The sequence below is a fragment of the Condylura cristata genome, unplaced genomic scaffold (genome assembly GCF_000260355.1).
Source record: "Condylura cristata isolate star-nosed mole 26May11 unplaced genomic scaffold, ConCri1.0 scaffold00034, whole genome shotgun sequence".
Lineage (NCBI taxonomy): Eukaryota > Metazoa > Chordata > Mammalia > Eulipotyphla > Talpidae > Condylura > Condylura cristata.
In genome coordinates this window covers 2,802,700-2,815,603 of record NW_004567135.1, presented here as the reverse complement: position 1 = coordinate 2,815,603, position 12,904 = coordinate 2,802,700, and the positions used below count along the sequence as shown (strand labels likewise).

The following is a 12,904-nucleotide window of genomic DNA, read 5'->3' as shown; positions in this document are numbered from 1 at the left end:
TCATCTTCTTTATATTCTTCCAGCATCTATACAATGTCTAGTGTGTAGCTGACACTTGAAAAATTTTTGATCAATTGGTCAATGATGGTTCAATAAATGAATGTTATTTCCTGTGGTTCTGGATAAAGAAATCTACAGAAAGAAGAAATACCACAAGCTTTTACCTGGTTTGATCTGGACTCCCTGAGGGGCCTAGTACACGCTCCAAATAATGGAGGTTTTGAAGGCTAGTGACTCTTAGAGGCCCAGCTGGCAAGAGCTGGGCTTCTCCATGCATTAGGTTTTCCTACCATAATTCCCATGCAATAACAACAGAGAGGCTCATGATTCAGCAGGAGCTAGTTTTCTTCTCCTTGAATAGCAAAGCACCAGAAAAAGCCACATTTGGATGGATGACAGATGTCTTTGGGGCCATGCTGCAGTTCTGTGAACGTGAAAAGGCCCCGTCAGGCTTCCGTGGGGCTCAGTGGGTGGAAGCGGCAGGCGCCTTCTGTCCGAAGTTACCAGTAGACTCACCAGTGGTAGGCGTGGTGTCAGCCACAGTGTCCCCTCGGACATCTGAAGTCCCTCTCTCGACCCATCGTCCCTTCGCCCGCCGCTCTCTTCTCCATTCCACCGACAGCCCCCGGCTTCCCAGCTCAGACACTGTCTGCTGGCCGTGGCAGGTACCGGCTCAGGATGAAATCTGTCACAGCGGTGGGCAGCTTGGCCAAGGGGACGTAGAGGAGCTTGGCGTCCAAGCCAGGGTTGTAGCGGATGCGGGGGGTCCGGGAGACAATGGCGTGCTCCATGCTGTTGGTGACGTCGCTGATCCTGGGGTCTGCCAGCCGCATGGTGTTTATTAACCTCTCAGAGTCTGAGGGCACAAAGGGGAAAAGCTCGGTTATTCTTCATGAAAGGTGGACTCGTCTGGATCCCACCCAGGCCCCATTTCCAGCAGATCCCTGAGCTGACGTTCAGGTCTGCCGGAGGGCCCGCGCTGGGCGGGGGCCCCTCCCGCCGGCTCTCTAGAAGGGTCTGATCTCTCTTCCTGGCTCAGCAGTAGGAGCCCTGCCACTGCATGGCCCCATTTCCAGCAGATCCCTGAGCTGACATTCAGGTCTGCCGGAGGGCCCGCGCTGGGCGGGGGCCCCTCCCGCCGGCTCTCTAGAAGGGTCTGATCTCTCTTCCTGGCTCAGCAGTAGGAGCCCTGCCACTGCATGGGGCCGGCCGTGACAGCCTGTGCCTGCTCCTGCCACTTGCTAGTGACCTTGAGCTTAAATTTTTGTCATCTAATAATGCTGCCTCAGGGAGCGTAGAGCGGGGGAGGGCAGGATGGGAAATATGTCAGCACATCGAAAATTAGGAGGAAATTAGTAAACACGCAGCATCACTTGCGTGAGCCTAGTCACTGGAGGCATTTTTCCCCCTTAGGCATTTCTTAGGGTTTTCCCATTTTCTCCAAAAGCATACAGGGGGAAAATGTTATTAAAAAATAGGAGCGAGGGCCTTCCCTGGTGGTGCAAGGGGTTAAAGCACAGCACTATGGACTAGCTGCAGGTCTATCCCGGGCAGGGGGTGACCCCAGGGCGCAGTGACCCCTCCTATCTCTCCGCTGCTCCCCTCAGCAGTGGACTTCATCCACCTGCCTGTTCTGCTCCCAACTCTTCTGAATCCTCTCACTGCCCCTGCGCCTCTGGCCTGCACCCCAGTTCTGTATCCATAAATAAATAAATCTTTGTTAAAAAAAATAGAAGCACTGCTCTTGCCTTTGTCCTAGGCCATCGTGGAACTCCACTGACCTGAGGCCCAGAGAGGTCACTTACAAGGCTCTGACAAATACGAGGGGCTGTTCTGCTGGGCATCACACTAGGAATATGGAGACGAATACAAGGCCTTCCGTGGCCTGAGTCTGTCAGAGCTCGCAACGCAGACGGCAGACAGGACACGCACACACGGGCTCTGGCCAGCGGAGCCTCAGGACCTGACAGGGCAGGTGAGCATTGCTCTGTGTCAGCGGGAGCCCAGAGCTGCGGAGAAGTGCCGCAGCGAGACCCTCTGCTAAGGGACGGAAACTTGAGTCAACTCTAGCAATGGTCTAAGGGCAGGGGCTTCGCCCCTCTGCACAGGACACTGGCGGGCAGCTGAGGACAGCAGGACAGTCGTCTCAGTATCCCTCGGCCTCAACCTGAGGGAGTCCCTGTATGTTTCCTGGAAAGAAACCTGCACAACGTTTCCTTGAAAATAAAATATCATATTCACTCATGTGAAGGAATTGAGAGATGGGACCCAGATCCAGAGCTGAAAGGAACCTTGAAGGAAAGGCCTGAGGGCCAGCTGATGGAGCCACAGGCCCACCAGACAGCTGAACCAAACTAGACTCGGTCCAGGGGCCTAGGCGGCGTCATCGGCCCTGCAGCAGAAGGAAGGACGCAGCCAACGTCCCACTTAGGCGTTCTGTACACAAGTTCAGCCCCTCACTATGGGGGAGCTTCGCCAGGCTGGAGGGGTCCCTGGCAGAGAGAAGGCGCGGGGTGAGCTTCTGGGGAGCGCCTTCAGAGCCTAGACAGAGCCATGCAGGTGAGTGGGAGTCACCGAGCGGGAGGCCCCAGCTCTCCTGGGGTGTCGAGGCCTCGTTTCCAGGATTGGGACCCATCCCGCCCCACCAGGGAATAGCAGCAGCCTGGAGGGGACCACGGTCTGCAGCCAGCCCCGCGACAGAGGTGGTGGGCCTGGGTGGGGCCCAAGCTTGCTTCACGTCTGTGTTTCTTAAATATCTGCCTTGAACATTTGTTAGAGTTTTAGTCAGACGATGTGATTCCAAAGCATGAATGCTGTGGACAGTGCCTGTGTCACTGGATAAAGAATCAGTCAGCTAAACGAGAAAGAAGGGAGGCAGAGAGCGAGGAGGGGAGGGGGACTGCTGTGGTGAACCAGGGGTATTTGGGGTCCCCCCCGTAAGAGCCACAGTGACTTGAAGCTAGACCGGCTGTGGAGCAGTGTGGCGCCGGGAAGCCGGCAGCTGGCACAGGCCAGCAGGTCCCAGCGGGCTGGCTAAGGTGCTGGGTGCTCCCTCAGAGCCGGGGAACCGTGTGGGCTGAGGAGGGCGAGGCGAGCAGACGTGATGAGACGGCTTTGGAATGAGGTTCTGAAAGGTCTGAGCACCAGAGAGGCCGCGAGGGCGGGAGAAGCCATCCGGACGGGAAGGACACAAGCACATTCCTTCCTCGTTCTGGCAGCTCTTTCTTGAGCTCCTGGCTGGTGACCAGTACCTTGGCAGACACGAAGTGGACAGGGAGCAGAAATAGCCATTCAATCCCGTCCGCCTCCTGGACAGCGAGGGAGAACGTAGCTTTGGGTTTCGGCCCCCGGGGGGGACACTGGGTTACTGCGAGGCTGAAGCAAGACGGTCCGTAACGTGGCAGGATGGGCTTCCTCGCCGAGCGGGGCCAGGACTTGCTTTCCACCCCTTCTCCTTGACCAGAGATAGTCTGGGCCTGTTCTAACCCTCCGCAGCAAGAGAGAGAACCAAAGGGGGGTTGGTGGAGGCCTCCCCGGCAGGTCGGGACGAGGACGAAGGCTGGCAGGTGGCTGCGTCGCCCCCAGCAGCGCTAAGCACGCCGGGCTGCGGCTCACTTCTAGACGTCAGGACAAGAATATTGGCTTCGGGCACCTGCTAGAGTCCGGCTCCCTCTGTGGGATGTGCCCGTATTATGCTGCTGTGCGTTAGCGGCTCTCTTTGAGTGTAGTTAAACATCATCAGGGTGACTGAGCTGGCCCTGGGGCGCCCAGGTCTGTCTGCCGGGCCTCACGCCTGTGCTGGAGTTTGCCGTGATGTGTGTAACCAGCGCCTTCCTTTCTCATCCCTCCTCTGGCTTCTGCAACAGCGTCCCAGCTTCCCACAGTCACGCGCGTCGGCTGGGTCACTCCAGGGCCCTTTGAAAGGGTGTCCGCTGCCTTCGGCTGAAGAGCCACACTCCTTCGCAGAGTCCTCAAAGGCTCTGGAGTTTCATCTCCTACCAGACCCGATCACAGGGCACCAGGCCAGCCTAGAAGCGACATGTTGGTGAAGCGTCCGCTGCGGTCCTGTTACTTGACGAGCACTTCATGTTATTTAACGCTCGTAACAATTCACAGAGAGGAGCCTGCTTTACAGCAGGAATTTGCAGTCTTCCTGTGAAGACGCTGAAGTGTAGGACTCGAGCACCTAGCTGGGGTTCGGGGGGCCGCCGTCAGCTAGCCCCGCTGCCCCACTGTCTCGGAAGGAGTCCAGTGTTGCGTCGGGGCTCCACGCTGCTGCTCGGTCTCCCGCAGGGCTCCTACAGGGCATCACCCCAGCTCTGTCGCCTCTGGGCGCGGTTCCCTGCGTGCTGGGTTGTCTCTGATCCCCATTGCTGGGTTCCCAGCGACTTAGTCTCCCTCTGAATCCTGGTAAACACGAGTCAAACTGAAGTGAAAATTAGAGTCCAGCCATTTGGGGAGGTGTTTATCTAAAAGCAGTCAAATGTCACCCTAAAAATTTTCCAGTGACATCGTGGGGTGGGTGTGAGATGAATCAGCCTCACGTTCTTTTACATCTAGTCCTTGCTCACCTCCACACGGTGTTGGCTTCCGGCAGGTGGCTCTCAGCCCACGTTTGCCTCTGTGCACGCTCTCCCCACTGCGGTGACGACGCCGGGTCGCCGCTTACTCACAAGCTGACTCGGTGGGGCTTGCAGACCCTGGCAAAATCTGCTTCACTCCCGCCTGGTACAAACGTCACAGCCTTCCTGGCCAAGGGACAGGGCGCGTGTGAACACAGTGTGTGTCACTGCCCACGCCACCCCAGCTGCGTTTGGGGCAACGGCTGCAGATTTCTCGCTGGGTGCTGCTGCCTCTCGCTCGAGTCCTCCCCGCTGGCCGAGCGGGTCTCCCAGTGCCCGGCCAGGCCCTGGCAGCGCATCTGATAATGGCCTCCGGCCGGGCGTTCAGAGGCCACCAGGTCAGAGTGACTGTCAGGGCTTTCGGGAGAAGCTGCTGGCCAGGACCCGCCCTGGACGGAGATGAGACGCCACCGACGTGTCGCGGCAGGGGCAGAGCTGGGAGATGCAAGCACAGCCAAGAAACAGGGAGAAAGCCGGCCCGGGGCCGTCCCTCGCGGGCTGGTCAGGCTGGGCCTGGAGCCCAGCTCCCTCGCTTCCGAGTCACGCGAACCAAGACAGGCCTTTTTGCGTGAATTATTGGGCTGGACTTTCTGTCACTGTGACCGAGGAAGTCCCAGCTGATGTAAATCCTTGGCTGTTTTTCTCTTCACAGAATTCCAGTGTGTCTGGAAGTAGGAGCTTGCTTTCTCCAGGGATAGTCCAAAGGTTCCCCTGGCTCTTCTTTAAATGACAACGCCTCCATCCCCCAGGCCGAATCTACCCTCGGCATTCGTCCTTGACGGCCTCGTCCCCTGTGAGGCCTGGGAGGTGGAGTGTACACCAGGTATAAGGCGAGTCCTTCTCCCCTTCCTTCCAGTCCCTGTCTAGCCTGGAACGCCGCAGCAAACGGTGCAGCCTGTCTTGATCACAAGTCAGCTCAAATCACACTCTGCAGCTTAGCCTTGGGTTACCCTGAGCCCCCGAGCCCCCGGTGCTCCCACAATGGCATCTTTAGAAGTGGGCCCTGCCTCCGGGCCTCCCTCTAGTCGTACTGTCTATGCGCCCTAACACCTCGTTCTCGTTCTTGTTAACTTGTTCTTCCTTAAAGTCAACTCGGAGAAACCCGCCCTGGCACCATGAGTGCCAACCTCCCCCAGCCCTCTTCTGTTTCTCGCCGCGGCACCCTCGGCCCTTAGCGTGCCACCTGCGTGACTTTCGGCCTGCCTCTCCCAAGGCCCCTCGACTACAGGCAGTGAGTGGCGTGCGGTGCCGGCTCCTCTCCCAGCCCTGCAAGGTCACGTTCGGCAGCGGGCGGGCACGGTCAGTGAATGTGTGTGAAGTGAGTAACTGTCACGACCCCGGCGCACCGCTCTGTTGATGGACGATGTCCAGGGGAACAGGACACTAAAATGACCCCCCGCGGACAGTTGGCCACCTGCCAGGGATTTGATTCGGCGACTACATTTAACCCATGCAGAATACCTGGGCATATTTCAAAAAGTCGTCACTTGGGATGTGGGATAACGACGAGCTGAGAATCTCGCTTTGGAGCTCAAGTACACGTGATTCGTGGGACCAGTGTGGTGGGGGAAGGAGGTCATGCTCTGTCCAAGGGAGGAGAAAAGCCAGCAACTTGGAAATAATTGTTCTTGCTGGGGACTAGGTCATATTCTAAGCACTTTATGTAGGTTAGCTCATTGAAGTCTCATAATTCGTCACCGATGAGAAAACTGAGTAAGTTGCCCCAGGCGAGTCGGAGAGCTGAGATCTGGGCCGAGCCCTGGTTTCCGCGCCTGAGAGCTCGTAGGCGACAGTCAGTGGCCTCTCGGGGCCGTTTCATGAACGTCAAGTCAAAGGGAGAAGCAAATCTGAGTCAGGAGAAGTGGAACTGGGCCGCGGAGGGCCCGAGGGAGCAGGAGCGGGCGAGAGCCAGGGAACCTCCCGGCCGGCACGGTGTCACCCGCCTTTGAAGGGGCGATCAGGTCACAGAGCAGCTACCAAAGCAGAGACGCGCCCGCGCAGGTGCCAGCCGGCTTACCGGCTTGCGGCACACCTGGGCCAGATGCCTCCACGGGAATTCACGCGGGGCTCTGAGCCTGGTGGGGGGCGGGGGGCTGGCCTAGGCCCTTGGCGCCAGAGAGCAGAGAACTGGGAGGCCTGTGGACAGGCCAGCTCAGCGTTGAGGCTGGACGCTCTAAGCAGACATGGGCCCCCCTGTTCCTCCAAGTGGGGAGATCTCTGCTCCCCGACCCCATTCCTGCTCTTACTCCCCACTGGCCGGGGCTCCGGTCGTCGCTCAAACTGAAAGAACTGCGTAAAGTCTGAGGGGGCGGGCAGGAAACAGCCGTGACGGCCCTCCTCTGCCCTGGCGAACACCCCAGGCTCGAGGGGGCCGCCTGGGGCGCCCCCATTTCAGTGCTCATGTGCGTCTGCTCTGCTTCACACGCACTGGCGTGTGCGGAGACTTCCCGGACAGGAGCCTCCAGCAGCCCGGGGAGGAAGGCGCTGTCCTCGGGGCATCACATGAGAGAGCCGAGGCAAAGGCCTCCTAGCCGGGAGGGGCAGAGCTGCACGCAACCCGCCGTCTGGCTGAAGCAGCTGTGCTCCTGAGAGGGCTCTTGCCCCTTGGTTCTCATTCAGGGTATGTGCGCCCCCTGCTCCCCTGCAGCCATGGGCTCCCCCGCCCCTCCTGCCCTCCTGTGCGCTAGTCTCAGCCCCAGCTTGCTGCAGGTTCTGCAGCCTGGCCCTCAACCCCGCAAGCCTCACCCTCGCACCTGTCAGGGGCAGCCCGGCCCTCCCGCCCTCCAGGCCCTCCAGCGGCCGCAGCTCACAGGTCAGGAAGTACTCCTCCCCGTAGCTGTCCCGGGTCTCCTGCGGGAGGCGTTCCCACAGCCGGCGCAGGTTGGTCTCCAGGCCGTTCCTGCCCAGAATGGCTGTCCGGTAGTTCCCCGGCTCGATGATGCTGACCTTCACCCCGAAGTAGTGCAGCTCACGCCTGGGGAAGGAGAACCCGCTCAGCATGGGCCCGGGTGACAGCGCCTCGCAGGGACGTGTCGGCCGACGCCCCGATGGCCTCTGTCTGCGGAGCCTGCCGGCCCCCACCCCGGCGCACATCCCAGCTCCGGTTGGCCTTCATGCCAACCGGTCCTGGTTGAGGGCCGCGGCTCTCTGGCCAAGTGACCTCAGGCAACCCCAGCCACGGGGGAAGCAGGGGAGCTCTGTCCCCTGCCAGGCCCTTCCTCACCCAACCCCACTGTCAAAGAGGGCGAGGGGTCCAGGCAAGGCCTGCATCTCCTCTCTCGGTCTCCCAGCAATACCTCTGCTCCCAGGACTCTTTGTTTGCCCATTCCCACAGGCCCAAGCTGGGTTTTGCTTATTCTGGAACAATCCCAGGGGAGGCGGGAAGAGAGCCTCCCACCACCACCCCTCCTCCTCCTCACTTGTCCTCCCTGCTCTGTGGAGGCCCTGAGGCCTAGCGTTCCTCTGCACTCTGTGAGTTTCCGGGGCTCCCCTGCTCGCTTGCGGTCTTACCCGCCACCCCTTCCTCATCTTTTTTTTTTAAAATGATTTATTATGCATACAGAACTGGGGTACAGGCCAGAGGGGTGGGGTGAGAGGATTCCCCAGAGACAGAGTGGGGAGCAGGACAGGCAGGCTGTCTAAGTACACTGCTGAAGGGAGAAGTGGGGAAACAGGGGAGGTCTGCCGCGCCCTGTGGGTCAGCCCCTGGCCAGGGAGTGAACTTGCACCGAAGCAGCTGTGGCCAGCTGGCAGTGCTGCACTTTAACCCACTGAGCCACCAGGGGGGCCTCCTCCGCCCCTTCTTGAGGGGAAACCCAGAGCACCTTTGGTCTTGAGTGGTTTGGTACCTGATGCTGTCTGAGAAGGCCTCAACGCCGAACTTGGAGACGCAGTAGCCACCTCCTATGGCAGCCACGATCCCCCCGGAACTGGACATGTTGACGACCCTGCCCCGGGCCTTCTTGACCATGGGCAGCATGTGGAGGGTCACGTCGATCAGCCCCACCAGGTTGACGTTGATCACCTTCACAAAGTCCTCCTTGGTCAACCACTCGTTGGGGCCACTGGGCAGGCCGACGCCGGCGTTGTTCACCAGGGCCCAGAGGCCTGGGGTGACAGAGAGGGGGAGAGACAGTCACACAGAAGTCAGCGTGTCAGACGGAGCGCCAGGTCCGCGGCCTGCCAGCTTAGGGGTGCCAAGGGCGACGGAGCCAGTGCCCAAGGCGGAAGCTGATCAGGCTTGGGGAGGGTGGGGGGCGCTAGTATAGCCTGAAGGAATTTGTTTTCCCTAAAGGGGCAATTTCTCTGATTCACACAGTGTGCCAGCTAGCATGGGGTGCAGAGAACAGTACCTAGGTAATTCGCCCTGGGAAGGCAGATACCACTTTTGTACCCATAAATTAATACTTGAACCCACCCCCCACTGGGCTTCACCCCTGCTACTCACCTAAGAGTAAGAACCTGGCTCCACCTCACACGTCACCACACAGCGCCTCCACCCACCCACTCACACCTGACCCTCATTCGCGTCTGTTCTGTGGCCGTTAAAGGAAGGTGCTAGACGCGCAAAATGAACACAGCAGAGTCTTATTTTTCAAATTTACAAACCAGAGAGGCAATGAGTTATAGTGATAAAGGAAAACAGAAGACACCGGAAGAAAATAATTATGGAAAATGTGACATGTTTCCATTGAGTGGTAGAAACCGATAGAACTCTGCAGGGCCCGGACATGCAGAAGAACCTCAAGTTCTGATCCTGGCTCCAGCCTCGGACCAGTTGCTCTCTCTCTCTCTGGATCTCAGGTTGTTTGTCGACTGGACCTGTAGCTTGGAATCTTGAGAGCTTTCCAGCCTGAACCCCAGAACCCACAGAAGGAGGGGAAGCTTTGCTGTTACTTGTTCGACATAGTCACCCTCCAAGCAAAATTCCACTTGGGGCGGGGTGTTTGATGCTAAAACATGTTGGGATTTACATGATCCTGAAAGAGAACATCCAGATATTCCCTCAGGGGTTCCATGAGCCCCACTGCTCTGGCTCCTACCCTGCTCCCCGCCCCCACCGCACCCCACTTTGGCTCCTGAAGCCCCAAGATGCGCCTCCTAGACACTCCTCTCTCTCTGTACACAGGACAGATCGCTGTGTAAACACCACCCAGAGTCTTCCTGCTGGGAGCCCCACACGAGCTGCCCCCCAACCTCCCGCCCCGTCTTCCTGCCTTCATCCAATTAGAGCGACCCCAGGAGACCCATTGGCTGGCAGGATCAGAACCTTCCAGTTGGAAAGTACTTCCTGTTCCCCAGAGGCGGAAGCGAGGCTCCTGCGGCCCAGGAGGTCAGCCTTGGGGTTCTCTGCCTGTGGGGCAGAGACACACTCACCTCTACCTTGATGCCCCCTGGACACTGCTCAGCTGCTGGGGAACCAGGACAACCTTGACCTTCTTTGTTGCATAAAGCACCTCGACCTGTCAGAGCAAAGCTGACAGCCACCGAGCTATGCCATCTGCCATGCCCAGAGACTCTCGGGAGCAATGAGGAATCTTAATTGCAAGAACACCTTTTCCCCCATGTCCCAGTGCTTCTTTGACCAAGGATGTTGCCCAGTGGGGGTAGACGAAATAATGCTCGGTGCCAACAGTGTCCCCACATGGATTTCTGGAATCTGTGACTTTAGTGCACTATATGGAATAGAAGAATTAAGGTCTTTTCTTTTTAAAGATTAGTTTATTTATACATACAAAACTGGGGTACAGGCCAGAGGTGGGGGGTGAGAGGATTCACCAGAGACAGAGCGGGGAGCAGAACAGGCAGGTTGACTGAAACACACTGCTGAGGGGGCAGCAGGCGGTCAGGAGGGGTCTGCTGCGCCCTGGGGGTCCCTCCCTGGCTGGGGATTGACCTCCTGCTGCAGGGGCTGCGGACAGCTGCACAGTGCTGTGCTTGACCCCTTGCGCCACCAGGGAGGCCCTCAACTGATCTTAAAATGGGGAGATCATCTTGGATTGGTCTGGTAAGCCCCGTTTAATCACAAGGACCTTTCGAAGTGGAAGAGGCAGGCCAGATGGCAGCGTGGAAAGGCCTCAGCCCCCCTTGGGTGGCCTTGAGCCGCGAGAAGCCGGGAAAGGCAATGGGGTGAGCTGGCCCGAGCCCCAGCAGCACAGCTGTCAGCACTTTGATCTGATGACGCTCACTTGGACTTCTGACCTCCGGAACTGCAAGATGGTGAGTCTGTGTTTACAGATACTGAGTCCGTACTCACTGATTAAGTATCAATAGGAAATGATGCACATCATGAATCACTAACGCAAATGGCTCAAGGCTCCAGTCGGGCAATGCATTAGCGCAGAAGAAAAAGATTCACTTTTCCTGCTAATGTTTTAATTAGTCCATTCGACAGATACTTATGGAGCCACATATTTATGGACTCGCTGGTCTAGGCACTAAGGAGATGCATTAAAAAAAGAGAGGCCTCCCTGCTGCGCAGCGGGTTTAAGCACAGCACCGCGACGCTTCAGTGCGAGTTCGATCCCTGATCCCCCGATGGGGTGGTGACCCACAGGGCACCGCAGACCTTCCCTGTCTCCCCGCTGCCCCCTCAGCGGTGCACTTTGTCCATCTGCCTGTTCTGCTCCCCACTCTGTCCCTGGTGAAGTCCCTCACCCCCTGCACCTCTGGCCTGTACCCCAGTTCTGTGTGCATAATAAATAAACCTTTTTTAAAAAAGAAAAAGACACCAAACACCACCCCCCATCCCTGCATTTTTTTCTAGCCAGGAAATCACAATAAATAAGAAAAACCAGTGAAGTTGTATATTGGGTAGTGATAAATGCTGAAAGAAAAATAAAGCAGGGAGTTTCTTCTGGCACCTTTGGGGTCCCAGAGGACCTAGCCTATGTGGGTGGGTCCCAGAGTGGTTCCTTTGGGAGTCTGGACATCCCCGGGCTGCTGCTTCTACAACAGAGCCATCCTGTTCATCCCGTTCCTGCACCCACACCCTGCATGCAGGAAGTTCCCCGAACAGGTCTCCACCCTGCTGCCCAGCCCAGCCCACAGCCGCTTTCCCAACAGAAGCTGCCTCTCCTGGACACTCTTCCTGTCGTCCAGCCAACCGGCCATGGAGAGAGGAGGAGCCTGGGTCCTTCTGGGTGGCTGCGAGCCTGACACAGACACAGGCCAGGCGAGGGGAGCAGACAGTCACGCTCAGGGGCTACAGCCTCGTGTTCCCCTCTCCCTCCCCACCATGTGCTTACATATCTAAGCAGCTGGTAGTTGGGGACCCCTCGTCTTTAAAGATTTGACATATAGACTCTATCTTTTCTCCCCCACCTCCTAGGGGCCTCCCCCCACCCCCGTAAGAGTTTCCCAAGTTCCTTGGGAAATTCCTCCTTCCTGTGAAGAGGCCACAATCATTTCCAGTCCCCGAGCCCGAGCCCCAGCCCCACTCTCTACATAAACTCTCCCCACCCCTCTGAGCAGCAGGGTCCCTGAAGTCAGATGTCTGTGGGAGAGGGAAACCCGGTAAGCAGAGAAGGCCAAAGCACGCCTGTTTGCCTCACCTTGCTCTCCCACTTGGTCCCTCACCCACTGGGTGGCCGCCTGGACACTCTCACTCTTGGTGACGTCCAATAGGATGGTCTGTAGCTGGTGGGAGGTCGCCTGCTGGAGCTTCTGGGCGCCTTCCTCAGTGAAGCACGCAGCCAGCACCCGCATGCCCCGCCGGTCCAGCTGCCGGGCCAGCAGGTGCCCGAAGCCCGAGTCGCAGCCCGTGATGAGGACATACTTGTCGCTGAGGTTGCTCACCACGTTGCAGTTCTTAAACCAGCGGTACATGAAGGAGAAATCCGTGAGGGCCGCCATAGGGCTGGTGGCCGAGAAGACGGCGAGAGGCTGGGCTTCCGAACCCGTCTGCTGGGACTGGCCAGGGAGATGCCCGGGCCGGTGCTGGCGACACACGCGAGGCCCTGGGTGAGCCACTGTAGTTTTTATAGGTGGATGCAGCACCATGCCAATTAGCCAGATGCAAGAAATTCAAGTCCAACCTGAAGCCTTGTCACTTCGGTCAGCCCTGGTGACAGCTTCTTTCTCCCTGCGATCATGAGGGAGGAGGCGCCGGGATGGGAAAGACGCCAGCAGTGAGAATGGTGCTGAGTGGTGCCCACTTAGGTGGCCTGAGGCGGCCAAATGAGGGGGGGGGCCTGGGCACAGGGGTCAAAGCGCAGCTATGAAGCTGCCCACAGCCACCGCAGCACGAGTTCGATCCTGGCCAGGGAGGGACCCCAGAGGGC

The 12,904-nt window shown here is 58.3% G+C and overlaps 1 protein-coding gene across 1 annotated transcript; it reads right to left on the bottom strand.

The window, feature by feature from the left end:
• Positions 1-287: 287 nt before the first annotated feature.
• On the bottom strand, positions 288-12,476 carry SDR9C7 (short chain dehydrogenase/reductase family 9C, member 7). Its single transcript, XM_004692621.2, has 4 exons — positions 12,176-12,476; positions 8,471-8,729; positions 7,433-7,596; positions 288-856 (listed from the first exon to the last, which is right to left on the bottom strand). Exons 1-4 carry the CDS (start codon positions 12,474-12,476, stop codon positions 639-641), a joined length of 942 nt encoding a protein of 313 aa, XP_004692678.1. The 3' UTR covers positions 288-638.
• Between the last annotated feature and the right edge of the window lie 428 nt (positions 12,477-12,904).